This window comes from Mus caroli, unplaced genomic scaffold (genome assembly GCF_978045245.1).
Source record: "Mus caroli unplaced genomic scaffold, Mus_caroli_1 scaffold_7, whole genome shotgun sequence".
In the NCBI taxonomy this organism is placed as follows: Eukaryota; Metazoa; Chordata; class Mammalia; order Rodentia; family Muridae; genus Mus; species Mus caroli.
The window spans coordinates 66,780,919-66,794,979 of NW_028227262.1; the positions used below are offsets into that span (position 1 = coordinate 66,780,919).

The following is a 14,061-nucleotide window of genomic DNA, read 5'->3' on the forward strand; positions in this document are numbered from 1 at the left end:
GCTTTTCTTTTTATTTAGTGTGTGTGTGTGTGTGAGAGTGTGTGTGAGTGTGTGTGTGAGAGAGTGTGTGAGTGTGTGTGTGTGAGTGTGTGTGTGTGAGAGTGTGTGTGTATGTGTGAGAGAGTGTGTGTGTGTGTGTGTGTGTGTGTGAGAGAGAGAGAGAGAGAGAGAGAGAGAGAGAGAGAGAGAGAGAGAGAGAGAGAGAGAGAGAGAGAGAATGAAGTATATACATCATTAAACCAGGAAACACTAAGACTCAAAGAAACACTTAGAGTATTTGGTTCAGCTCTGCTGCTTTACAAAGAAGGAAAAGAGTCTCAGATAGGCTAAGCCTGGCGTGGATCTCCTGACTCTTGGTTAGAACATCAGCTGGCTTGTGTAGACATATTCAGTCAGAGTTGGTTGTACTGGGGACACAATGCAGAAGAATCCAATATTGTCAATCCCATGATGTTTAAATGAACAGAGACATCAAGATGTCACAATGATAGGTGTCCTCCATTCATGTGTGCTTAGGTGGGGATAGAGCTTTCCTTAGGATTTAGGTGGCATCTTCTTTTGCTCACACCATCCTGTGGAAGGCTGGAGTGGTGTGAGCTAGTCTGCACATGTCTGAGAATGACTTCGCTGAAGAAAGACAGATGCTCCAGGCAAATAGGTCTGCTGCCTTGCAGAATCCCTCCCCAGATAAGCACCTTGCATGCAGATGAAGTCATTTCAGGAATCATGGGATTAAACTTCAGGGGAAACTGAGGGTAGCCTTCTCATTTTATAGAAGTTTACTGATCTGCCTTGGGTCAACAGTGTGGAGGATGGTTGGCAAAGACAGGATGGAATCCAGATTGAATACAGCATGGAACGTTTTCCTTAAATCATTGTGACCTTTCCCCCAAAGCTCCAGTGTTAGGGTATTTCCAACAAATTCCAAATCAAAGACTTCCATGAATAAACGACACAAGATGGGCTAGTGGCTGTGCCCTGGAAATGTGCCTGCTGCTTAGGCCAGCATGTTAGAGTAGAAGCTGGAGCTTTCTGTCATGGTCTTCGAGTTGCTTCGAGAGGAGCCATTGGAGGTGAGATCCAAGGATGAAGGTGTGGCCTTGGGACCTTCCTCTGGCTCATCTTCATGGGCTCCCACCACAGTGGAGATGGTGGTCTCCAGGCGGCTGACCTTGTACACGCTGCTCTGGGTCTGGAGGTATCGGGTGGATTTCATTTCCAGCCCCTCATAATCACCAGCACTGATGAAAGGGCAGCAGCGAAAGGCATGCTTGAAGCCCAGACGGAACCTGGAGAGAAAGGATGGAGAGGTGAGTCCTGGGATTGCCTTCTTTAAGAAGGTGTTCCTTCCCACTGTGTCAGCTCCTCAACATGGGATCTACGCCGGCCTGATTCTGTGTCATTACAAGTTCAAATTAATTCACATCTGTATATGCTAAAGACAAGCTCCCCTCATGGGTAGCTGTCAAGGTGCAATAAAAGACTTTTTTGGGGGGCATGCCAGAATTTGGTTGTTTCCTCAGGCATGTAAACAAAAGACTTTGGGTTAACTGAACATCAACGAAAACAATGTAGGCATTTGTGTGTATTTACTGAGCTGGTTGCCAAGTGTTGTGGTTTGAATGAGAAATACCCCCCATTGTCTTGGGCATTTGGATATTTGGCCCCCTGTTGGTGGTGCTGTTTGGGTTAGACTTGGAAGATGTGGCCTTGCTGGAGAAAGTATGCCACTGGTTTGGAGACTTCAAAAGCCTCCATCATTCGGACTTATTTTCTGCTTCTGGTTTGTCATGGAGATGTGAGTTTCTAGCTGTCCCTGCCACCATGTCTACTTGTCTACTCCCTGCTGCCACAGTTCCCTGTCATGGTGGACTCTATTCCTCTGGAACCATAGATCTGTATAAATCCCTTCTCTCTCTCTCTCTCTCTCTCTCTCTCTCTCTCTCTCTCTCTCTCTCTCTCTCTCTCTCTCTCTCTCTTTCTCTCTCTCTCTCTCTGAGACAGGGTTTCTCTGTGTAGCCTTGGCTGTCCTGGAACTCACTTTGTAGACCAGGCTGGCCTCCAACTCAGAAATCTGCCTGCCTCTGCCTCCCAAGTGCTGAGATTGAAGGCATGCGCCACCACGCCTGGATAAATCCCTTCTCTTATAAGTTGCTTTGGCCATGGTGTCTTATTTCAGCAATAGAAAGGTAACTATCATACCAGGCCCACAGTACAAGTATGTATCAAGACTCAAGCCTTGACTGCCAGTGATGTTTTATTAGGGGGCCTCAGTTTCCTTACTGGTTAAACATGGAGAATAATCTTCACTTACAAAGGTGCTAGGACATTTAGCCAACATAACTTGAGCCATGTCATCAAGCTCTTAGAAGATGGATCTATGAGATGACAGATGGTGGGAGTAAGTTCAAGCGGGAGTCATTCATATACGCCCAATGCTTAAGTGTCTCTTTCTATCTCTCCCTCTTCTCTGCATCCTTTCCTTGATATGGGTTGAATGCTTCTTTGGGTGACAATTACACTGTAGCCTGGTGTCTCTGCCTGGTGCTGTCTAACTGGAAATCCTGGCTCCTTTGCTTACTCTGTGTTACTGGAAATGCAAGATGAGTCTTAGGAAGTAACCCCGATGAGAACAGTAGGGCGAGGAGAACATGTAGTGTGCAGGTTTGTCTACATGCAAGAGTCCCAACATGCCCCCAGCCCCACTAATGTAGTCTCTACGTTTTAAAAATCAGAAGACGAAACATTGGGAAGATGGCTCAACAGGTTCGAGGGCTTGCTTCACAAATGTGAGGGCCCAATTCATATCCACAGAACCCAGGTAAAAAGCCAGGTGTGTTTCTGCAGTACTTGTTTTCCCAGATGTGCGCGTGTGTGGTGGGATGTGGAGAGAGAGATCACCGTGACTTACTGGCTGCCAGCCTAGGTCTAGGTTCAGTGAAAGATCTGTCTCAAGGGAATAAGGTGGGGGATGATAGAGCAGGACGTCTGACGTCCTTCTCTGACCTCCACCTGCAAGCACAGATACCCATTCACACATACAAATTTGCACTTACATAAGAAAAAAAAATCAGGTCACCCATGAAATTAAAAATACCTGGTTTGTTTGTTTGTTTTGGAAAAGAAAACCATCCCAATCTGGGCTTACGCTGTTACAGAGCCCCGATGAGCATGGCTTGGAGTGTGTGGTTAGTTTACTGCAGACCCGCCACTCCCTCTTCATGCTGGGTGTGGCTTGGGTGCGGGAGCACAGTCTACTCACCTGTCATTGAGGCAGCAGTAGATGATGGGGTTGTACATGGTAGAACTCATGGCCAGCCACATGCTGGCCAGGTAGACCTGCTGGATGAACTTCTTAAGGTAGAGATCTGGGTTGATGTAGGGCAGGAGGAAGAAGATGTGGAAGGGCAGCCAGCAGATGGCGAAGGTACACACAACCACGATCATCATTTTGACCACCTGGGGAGAGGGCACAGTAGGCAAGCCTGTCAACTCTGTGTGTCACTGTACAGTGTGGGTGGGAATGGAGGTGTTTATAACACTGCCTTCTAAGGAGGCCGAAAGACCTTTAACACCCAGGCTTAAGGGTCCTGGTTACAGTTCTCAGAGTGTGGCCCACGACTTCCATCATTGCTACGCCCAAGGACTTGTTAGAAATTAAAGGTTCCTGGACCAATTCATATAAACTTACAGCCGAGGGTGGAGCAGGACTGTAGTATGCTGTTATGTGACATGCTGGGCAATGTGTAGAGAAACCAGGGGAGAGAGTGAGACATTTATGAGTTCTCAGGAGGGAAGGCACAGGGAAGGCAGCAGAGGGCTGGGCCAGGGGAGGAAGGGAGCTGGGGAAAGGTGTCTCTGGAGACTGAAGCAGAGGAAGGAGAAGGGGGAACATTGGAGAGTTTCTGTAAGGGCATATCCTGTGTTTAAAGGGGGTTGGAGAAAAGTCTGTGGGACCCAGAAGCCTGAATGTTCATGAGGTCAATGTCAGACCTCATCATATGCTGAATCTCAGCAGCCAGTGACATGTGGTAAGTGACAGTATTAGGTCACAGGCCTTTGGGTAGCAGTCAGACACTGAGAGCAAAGCTTTATAGACAGGATTAAAGAGAGGGCCTGGCACTCCCTTGCCTTTCTACTGTGTGAGCCATGAGTAGGAAGTGCCAAACATGGACTCTGCCTTGGTTTTGGAAACTTGGCTTATAGAGCCACGAAGGCCAATTTCTCTTGTTTATAAATTCCCAGTCCAAGGTACTTTGTGTATGCATGTGTATATGTGTAAAACTCGTATGTATGTGTATGTATGTATATATATATATGTATATATATATAGGTGTATGCATATGTGTGTATGAATATTATACATGTGTATGAATTTGTGTATATTTGTATCTGCATATTTTCACATGTGTTATGTATATGAATATGTATGGGCATATGTGTATATGTATATATGTATGTTAGTGTGTATATGAGTGTCTGCATATGAAGGATTGTGTGAATACACATGAGTGTGTGTGTATATATATATATATATATATATTTGTATCTGTGTATAAGTATGTGTATGAGTGTGTGTATTTGAGTATACATGTTTGTATATGAGTATGTACACACGTGATATATATATATGTGTGTGTGTGTATGGATTTATATGTATGAGTGTACTTAGAAATGTATGGGCATATATGTGTATAATGTTTGTGAGTATATGTGTATGAGCATTTATATGGGTATGTGTAATACTTGTATGGGTGTTTATGTGTGTGTATGTGTATGGGTGTCTCTGTGTGTGTACATATGGATGAGTGTTTGTGTGTATATCTGTATATGTGTGCATATGTGTATGAGTATATGTGTGTGTATGAGTGGGTTTTTGTGTATATATACATGTGTATGAATGTTTGTGTGTGTGTATGGGTATCTATATATGGATGTATAAACATATATAAGTATTGATATATATGTATATGAATATGATGTGTGTATGTATATGGATGACTGTGTATGATTACTTTTGTATGTATATAATTATGTGTATATATGAGAGTTTGTACATGTGTTTGACTGTATATGAGTGTGTACATGTACATGTGGACATGAAGGAAGACCCTGCTTTCCTTTTTAGTTTCTGAGGTCCAGAGATGCTTTACGGCTTCTGCCTTTGGGGCCTCAAGCCTCCCACACTGTCAGTGCCAGGGCAAGCTATGCTTGTTTGGCTTTTGCTCACCTTGCGCTTTGCAGAGACTTGCTCATGGTAACGGTCAGAGGAGTCACCAGGGATCTCACTGGCCCACAGTGTAATCCCTACCACAGTGTATGCATAGCCAATCACCAGCAGAGGCAGGAAGTAGATCAGTACAGTCACACAGATGTGGTACCTGTGAGGTAGACAGAGGAGTCAGTCTTAGCAACAGCAGCAATTACAGTCTGTGGCCACTTTATCAGCCTTGGTCATCATACAGGGAGGAATACCATCCACCATTCACAATGAATGGGTTATGGGCATGAGAAAACAAGCGGATTTAATTTATATTCTTCATGTGGACTTTCCCTGTGTTCATAACGTTTCTTGTTTTTGTGAGCAAATATTCTTGTCACAGGAAGCAGCTTAGTGGAGGAAGCGTTTATTTTGGCTTACATTTTGAAGGGATACAGTCCATCAGGGCAGGATGGCAAGCATGGCAGCAGGAGAGGCAGCTGCTCACACTGTTTCCTGGAGTCAGGAAGCAGAGGAAAGAACTGAGCCTGGGCTGTAAAACTGGCTAGCTCCTAGCATCTCCCTTCCCCCAGTAAGGCTCCATCTTTTAAGGATACACAACCTTCCAAAGATAGCACCACCAGCTGGGGACCAACTACAAACGTGTGAGCCTGTGGGGGACATTTCACATTCAAACTACAGCAGCAGCCGAGGTTGGAGGATGGTCTGGAGGTCCTGGTCTTTCTGCCTCTGCCTCCAGAGTGCAGGGACTGGGGCTGTAAGTGCACACCACACCTTCCTGGCCCAGAACCAAGTTTTCACCACTGGGGAAAAGCCACCCACAGACCTGTTTTCCCCCACTTTCTTACAGCCAAAGCTGGCTCTCACTTTTCAGTAGGAAGCCCATGTAGGCACCCCCTTTCTGCTTTACCAGTACCGCACTTGCTTTCAATCATTTGTTTGTTTGTTTGGTTTTGGTTTTTTGAGACAGGGTTTCTCTGTATAGCCTTGGCTGTCCTGGAACTCAATCATTTCTTTGTAAATCTCCACAGTACTGCCACATCTCCAGCCTTCTATGAATATGAAAAATCGGAACTTTGAATATACTTGAGGAGTCCTGAGCTGTGAGGCAGAACCGTAGCACATCTCTATGTAGGCAGGCAGATCCCAGCTCCTTGGGCTATCAGGGTCCCCAGGGTAGTAGTCACCTCTTCCTATAGCCTCCACAGTGGTGACTATGTGTGGTGTGCCCGGTTTGTTTTTAGTTCTTCCTTTAGGTTTCTGTGCTGACCATACTTGCAAACAAAGCATTTAGAGATGTCAGGAATGGACAGAACCAGAGGACACTCCCATGGCCCCTTCCTGAAAGAACAGCTCTGTCCCCTGTTGATTGATTGATAATTACCCAATGACCCAACACTCAGGTTATGCCTTGACAGGTTACTGCCTTGTGGTGCTCTTTGGGATTGTCTGTCAAGGGATGCATGAAATCTTATGTTGGATCTACTGTTGTCTATTTGATGCCCCATTTGGCTCCACATGCTCCTCACAGTTGGCCCTAGAATCCCCTAGAGGAATTGCATGATTGCAGAGGTCTTGACATAAAAAACCCAGCATTTATTTATTTTATGTATTTGTATGTGTGGTGCATACATGTGTGATGCATGTGTAGGTGAATATGTGTATGTATGTTTGAGTATCTTCAGGCCATAGATTGACATTGATTATCTTATCCTATGGCTCTATCTTAATTTTTGAGGCAGGGTCTCTTATTCAACATGGAGCCTACTGATTGGCTAGACTGGTGGCCAGCAAACTCCAGGGATTGTCCTGTGTCTGCCTCCCAATTCTGAGATTACAGGTGTGAACCATCTCGCTGGGCTTTTTGCATGGGTCCTGGGAATCAAAATGCAGGTTCTCATGATTGCACAGAACTTTATCCACTGTTCCCCTTATGCCAAATCCTTGCACTTAGGGCAAATACCCAGGAGATGCTGCTTCTGTTCCTGGTTCAGAAAATGAAAAGCATTGCCCTGGACCAGTGCTTCTCAGCTTCCAATGCCCAGAAGAGCTTTGAATGCTTAGTGGCTTAAGGTGTTTATTCCATCAGCCGGGGTGTGGGAGTAGGAGAGTATAATCTTGAAAATTACCTAATTTATCATAATAGATAGCAAAGATGGGGAACTTCTATTTTAGGCTTTGAATCTGCAAGACTGATGAGTCCCTATGGGGAACCGATGGGTTTGTAATTGAATGACTTCATTAAAGTATGTGTTAAATTCATCTTTTCCCTATAACTTATTTCTGGTTTCTGGGATCTTGTTGATCAGAGGGGCCTGTGCTTACAAAGTAGCTAATACCTGGAGATAATAAAGATAGCGTAGCAGCTTTTCCTCATCCTCTCTTTTCCCTCGTGGATACAGGGTCTCACTGTGCAGCCCAGCCTGGTCTACGACCTTGTGGCTCTCTTCCTTCCTTGGGTTTCCTCAGATCCATGTGCCACTATGGATTCTTTTTTCAATGAATAAATAGGTATTTTTGTTATTTTTTTGAAAATACAAACAATATGGACTTAATTTTGGTGAAAAAGGTGTTACAGGGTCTGAAGAGGTAGTTCAGGTGCTGAGGTCTTTCCTTCCAAGAATCAGGACCTGAGTTTAAATCTGCAGAACAAATAAAAAAGCCCAGATGTGGGTGTGCCCATCTGTAATCCAGACACTGTGGAACACAGGGATAGAAAGATCCCTGGAGCACACCACACAGTTCAGCTAGATGGGTGACCTCTAGGTTTAGTAAGAGACCCTGTCTCAAAAAATAAGGTGGAGAGCGACTGAGGAAGACACCAGATGTCCACCTCTGGCTTCCATATGAGTGTTCAAACATGTGTGTGTATGTGCACATAGGTACATGAACATGTTCACAGACACACACAAACACATAGTGTTACAGTCAGGTTAACCATTGCTGTTTCTTTTACCTAATAGGGATAATTAAAGATATATAAAAATGGTCAGTTAGCAGTCCTATTTGTAGGCACACCTTTGAAACAGAAACCCTGAGCACAGATCCTTATGCAACAGTGTTTGTGCATAATACAGAAATGGCACAATACACACCAACAACTGAACAGATAAACAGATTGTATGTAGATTATCTGTACAATAAGTTTCTATTCAGCCTGAGAGAAGAGTGGTCTCCTGATATACAGCTGACGCCTGCAAGCACTGCGCTAAGTGACTAAGAGGGCACATAATCGTAAGAGGGCACTCTGAAGGATTTCACTTCATGTGACACATGTGCCATACACACAGAAGGCAGAAAAGGCTTTCAGGTACTTGGGAGACAGAGTAGGAATTTATACTCAGTGGGCACAGACTTTCTGCTTGGGATGATGAAAATTTTCTAAAAAATGGACCGATGAGGGTGTTACACCTTTGTGAATGTTCTAACATCACTAAACTGTACACTTTCAAAATTTTTTATTTTTATTTTAAATTATGTGTTTCAAATGTGCCTGCATGTACATCTGTGTACATGAGTGCAGTGCCCACATAGGCCTGAAGGGGGCGTCAGATTCCTTGGGTGCAGGGACCTGAACTTAGGTCCTCTGCAAGAGCACTGTGTTCTTACCTACTGAGTAGGGTAAGAACTGAGCTGTACACTTTAAGATGGTTAAACGACAGTTCTTAAAATATGTTTCTCATAATAACTATCTAGAGTATTTTAGTGTGACCCTCCTGACCAGAGTTCTCCAGATTTACAAATCTCTAGTCTTCTGTTTCATTCCTCCCTGCATTCCCCAACAGACACCCCCACCTCCCAAGATAGAGTTAATCCTTGGATGATGCCAAAGTTTAAACAAATCCATAGACGCCTATTACACAGAAACTGTCCAAATACTGTCTGGGCCACAAAACTTCTGAATGGGTGTAAATAAAATGAATGAAATCCCATCATTAGAAAACATAAAAGCAAATACATGCCACGGTGGCATGTGTTTGAAGACATTGTACTCTATTATACAGTTAAGCGGAGTTAGCCAGTGTGTGTGCATGTGCATATATGTATATATGTATGTGTGTGCGCGCATGTGTGTGTGTGTGTGTGTATGTGTGCGTGTATACTCCAAGATCATTCTTTTAGAAAGCTGGTCAATAAACCCAAGTCATACTGTTTCGTGTGCCTTCACACATGTTTTGGCTTTCCATTTTGATGTTTCTTAAGTTCCTCTCAGGCAATGCTTTATGAGCTCTCAGAAGTGACATCTGCTTTGGGAAAAGAGATCTAGAGCCAGGAATGCTCTACAAATGAGCCGGAGAAAGAAGCAGTCATGGGGACAACAGGCAGTGACAGAAGGAACAGCTTGCCTAATTGTGGAGGTGTAGGCATAGGTAGCGCAGTGCTTTGGTTTTAATTGTCTTGGAGATGTGTGTATGGGAACTTCAGAAAGGCGGTGTGTATATGTTCCTGGTTTTGTTCCATCTAGTTTACTTCTTTAAGCAGTTGAGAAGGCTTGACACACTTTAAATGGAGTGAGATTGTCAAATATGGACCATGTAGTCCCCAAGTCCCAAGGCTTCCCACACCTTTAATACCTTAATGCACACAAATCCAGGTTTCCTCATATCTCACTAGCATGAGTCACTTATGTTTAAAGCATCAACAGTGTCAGTTTCTGAAACAGTCTTAAACATGTTGATATGTTAATTAAATAGCATGTTGGTGTCTTCATAATGCACTTGCTGGGGGACTCTAGGTGCCCTGGAACAGGGAATGAAGGAGGCTAAGTAGGCATGGACCTCTGTTCTCCATCTTCAATCTAAGGAGATAGCTCTATGAGGGTTGATGCATTGGTTTTCTGTGCCTGGAAGGCAGTAGGTAGATATTTTTAGCTGCTAAAGAACACGGATGTGATCCTAATTCCATCCAGCCTATTAGCTGCCTCTGTAGTATCCATTGCATGCAGGTCTCACCCGGCATCCCCTGTCTACCCCATCACATGATGCTCGCTATCTCCAAAGCTGAGCCACACCAGCTACCCTTGGGAGCTTTACAGAGGTGCAGCCTCACAGGCCTCACCTTGCAGAATGTGAGCTTCAGATTCATGTGCCAGCACATTGGGAACCAGCTGCAGTGGAAACATTGGCAGCGGGTGTGAGAAGCTAATGTGTACATTCGAAAACGTGTACTTCCAGCTTGCCCCTCTGGGAGGAGGAACAGGCTTATGGGGGAGTTGACCTTGAGGGAGGACAGGTAGATGTCTGGATCTAGAGCAAGAGGAGACGTCTGGGATGCTATTAGATTAGAGGCCCATGAGATGGTCAAGTGATACAAATGGCCTCGAGGAGGGAAGAGGCCAACTTTAGAGGTACAAGCCACAGAGTAAGGGGCTCGAGGGAAGATGGCGTCTACCTTAGAGAAGATGGAGGATGAGGCTGTGAACCTTCTGTCTGGCTTTGGGACACTGAACTAGGAGGGCAGTGATTAAACCAGATGGGATGAGTCCTGGGGAGTGCAGAAGAGAAGATGGTGTCTGGAGATTCCATTCTTAATAGTTTTAGCCATGAGAGGGAGGCTGCAGGGTAGTAGTTGAGTGGAGGTCAAGTGCCCAGAGAAGATAGCATGCATTTGGTTGAAGAGGCAGGAGAAACAAAGACCCCTGTCTCTCGTCATGCTGCCACTGTCTGCCTTTGGAGTTGAAAATGCTGTAAAGAGAAATGTGGTCACATAGGCGCCAGCAGAGAGAAGCCAAGCTCCCCCATCTATACTCCTCCTTGCTCTGTCCTCAGAGGCAGCAGGGGGTAGGTGTAGGGTCGGGAGGCTGGGAGTGCATGTCTGTGCATACGCACATGTACTCCTGGGCAGGCAGGTGGTTAACTGTCCTCACTCGGGTTTGATGAGGTGGATGTGTCAAACAGACCCTACAGGATTCGTGTGTCTGAGAGGACAAATGAGAAAGCTTTTGGTTAGGCTGAGGAGCCTGCTGCAGTTTGGGGTATGTATAGGAAGACAGAAGTCTAATTTGGGGTGAGGCAAAAAAGCTGTGGAATTGATGGGGGAATAAAACCGTCAGGAATGGAAGTAGCGGTGGGGAAAGATGGGAGAGAAAAGTCAAATGCAGCTGTTGGAAGAAGGACTTGAAGAAGTCCTGGCAAGGAATTTCCTGTGGGCACCGACTTCCTGCACTGTAAGGAATGGTGGTATCTTGAAAGAATCTGACCTGCCATGCTGCCATACACTGATTTTATTCTCCAAATCTTTGGCAAAATACGCACTACCCAACAGCTCCATATCCTGTGGGAGTGGAGGAGTGGTTTCCTGGCTAGAGGCAGCTGACTTGGGAATCTGAGGTCGACAGGTACCACTAGGTGGTGCTGGACCAATCAGTGGTTCCTTTAGGTGGCTGGCATTTCAGTACTTGGGCAATAAAAATAACATAGATTTTTATGTACTTGATCCACAGTACAATATACATAGCCCCCACACTCTCTCCATAGTCCCACATGCATGGTGCAGCTTTCCAACTTATGCCCTGTGCAGCAGTTCCTGGAATATCTCAGCCCTGTAGAGGACAAGGCTGTTTTTGTTTGTTTGTTTGTTTTGTTTTGTTTTGTTTTTAATAAGAGGTGTGTTTGCTCATGAGTGATTTGAATCTCAGAAGACTGCTCCGCAGGGCTTGCTTTTGTACCTCACCCACCTTCAGGTGCCCTACAAGGGTCTGAACTCTGCTGGGACGCTCTGTCTAAGGTTGGGTTGGCCGAGTCACTGTAGCATGTTTTTACTGGGTGAATAACCAGGGGACAGATCTGACATGGACTTGTGCCTCAGTGGGTGCAGCCTAACCTGAGTGCTGAGCTGCAAAGGGCTGATTTCTCAGTGGCAGGAGGGAAGCTTGTGCTTTGCACACTGACAGACATGGAAAATGAGCGCACTTTCTCTCTCTCTCTCTCTCTCTCTCTCTCTCTCTTTCTCTGTGTGTGTGTCTCTCTCTCTGTCTCTTTCTGTCTCTCTGTCTCTGACTCTCTCTCTGTGTCTCTGTCTCTCTCTGTGTCTCTGTCTCTCTCTGTCTCTGACTCTCTCTCTGTGTCTCTGTCTCTCTCTGTCTCTGACTCTCTCTGTCTCTCTGTCTCTGTCTCTCTCTGTGTGTATGTGTGTGTATGCTTATGCATGTACATTTGCATGTAGCAGCCAGATATAGGCCTCAAATCCTTCAGGAACGGTATACCTCGTTATGCTATTTTAAAGATCTTTTATTTGTTTTATGTGTATGAATGTTGTCTGCATGTGCATATGTGCACCCCTGTGTACTTGCTACCTGTGGAGGCCAAAAGAGGACATCAGATCTTCTGGAACTGGAATCACAGATGATTTGTGAGCCACCATGTGGGTACTGGGAAGGGAACTCAGGTCCTTTGTAAGAACAGCCAGTGTTCTTAACTGCTGAACCATCTCTTACTCCCACACTATTTTTAACTAAAAATTACATTTATTTATTGATTTCAAGTATGCATACAGTTCAAAGGATGACTTGCTGGGGTTGGCTGCATCCCTCTATTAAGTGGGTCCCAGGGATTGAACCCAGGGTGTCAAGCTCAGTGGCAAGTGCCTCTACCCACTGAGTTATCTCAGTAGCCTGTTCCGCCCTGGTTTTTGAACCAGGATCTCTCACAGGGACCTGGGGCTTGCTGATGATTAGATCAGAGTGTCTGCCAGTGATTACCCATCACACCTGGCTTTTTTCTGGGAATCAAACTCCATTTCTTGTGTTTGTACGCAGCTGAGCAATAAAGTAAACAGATTTTATGTGCTTGCAATCAGTGAATACCACATGCTGACTGGACCATCTTCCCAGCCAAAACATGGCTATTTGAAGCAGGGCATTGCTTAGAAACTGCTTCAAACAGTGCTAGTGGACAACAATTAATATTGCCTCATATAAATGGGCTTAGCTATAAATGTGGGTGTTGCTGCTGTTTGACACTCCTGGTATTCCCAGGGGCAAGAGGAAACACTTAAAACAATTGAAACAGTCCTGCTTATAATAACCTGTGACTAATGACTGTTTGTGTCCCCAGGTCTAGACCAAGTGCCGGGAATCCTGGCTCCTGTGCCGAGTCCGCTGTGCCTGGAGAAAGCGTTCTCTCTACAAGAGAAACTGCAGCAAAACAAAGGCTAACCCATGGCCAGGGGTCTTTTCTCCTGAAGATCTTTGGTCTGCTGTGAACACTGGTGTGAGGCATGCAGAACGCTTACACATTCCTTGCCTGACATGGGAGAACATGTCTGCAATTCCAGCACCTGAGCAGTGCAGTTGGAAGGATGTGAGGTCCAATGGCATCCTTTGCTGTATTGTGATTTCAGCTTGGGCTGCAGAAGACCCTGTCTTAAAACATAGTCACTCCAAACCGAACCAAAACGAAAGGAACATTCTCCAGTCCCTATGTGCAGTGGTTTCATTATAGAGGTGTGGAAAGTGGACTCAACTTTATCATCTTATTACCCCAGGGCTGCAGGTGAGAGATGGCTACTGCTCGCTCTGTTTTATATTGAAAAATTAAGGGCTAGGGAAGGTAGTTGCCTTAGTCTAGTAATTTAGAACTGGGATGGGAAAAGAGAACAGAAGCGTCCTGTTCTCATCCCGTTTCCTTTCTCCTCAGATGCAGTGGGGGGAACCAAGCTGCTCTGGTCACAGAAACCACGGGCTTCCAAGAACAGGTAAAGAGTTCAATGTAAACTGTCTGCTATACTCAATAATAACGGCAGACAATTCATTCAAAAGGCATGGTTTGAAAAAACAAATCAGATTCTAAATAGAATTTCACCAAGATGGGTAACGTGGAAAGCGGCCAACTGGACTCCAG

The 14,061-nt window shown here is 45.2% G+C and overlaps 1 protein-coding gene across 1 annotated transcript in view; it reads right to left on the bottom strand.

The window, feature by feature from the left end:
* Positions 1-297: 297 nt before the first annotated feature.
* Tacr1 (tachykinin receptor 1) overlaps positions 298-14,061 on the bottom strand; it is a 160,934-nt gene continuing 147,170 nt past the window's right edge. The window contains exons 3-5 of the mRNA XM_021165090.2: positions 5,231-5,381; positions 3,263-3,459; positions 298-1,289 (exon numbers count right to left, since the gene is read on the bottom strand). Coding sequence (XP_021020749.1) covers positions 998-1,289; positions 3,263-3,459; positions 5,231-5,381 — 640 coding nt within the window. The 3' untranslated portion in view covers positions 298-997. The remainder of the gene's footprint in view (positions 1,290-3,262; positions 3,460-5,230; positions 5,382-14,061) is intronic.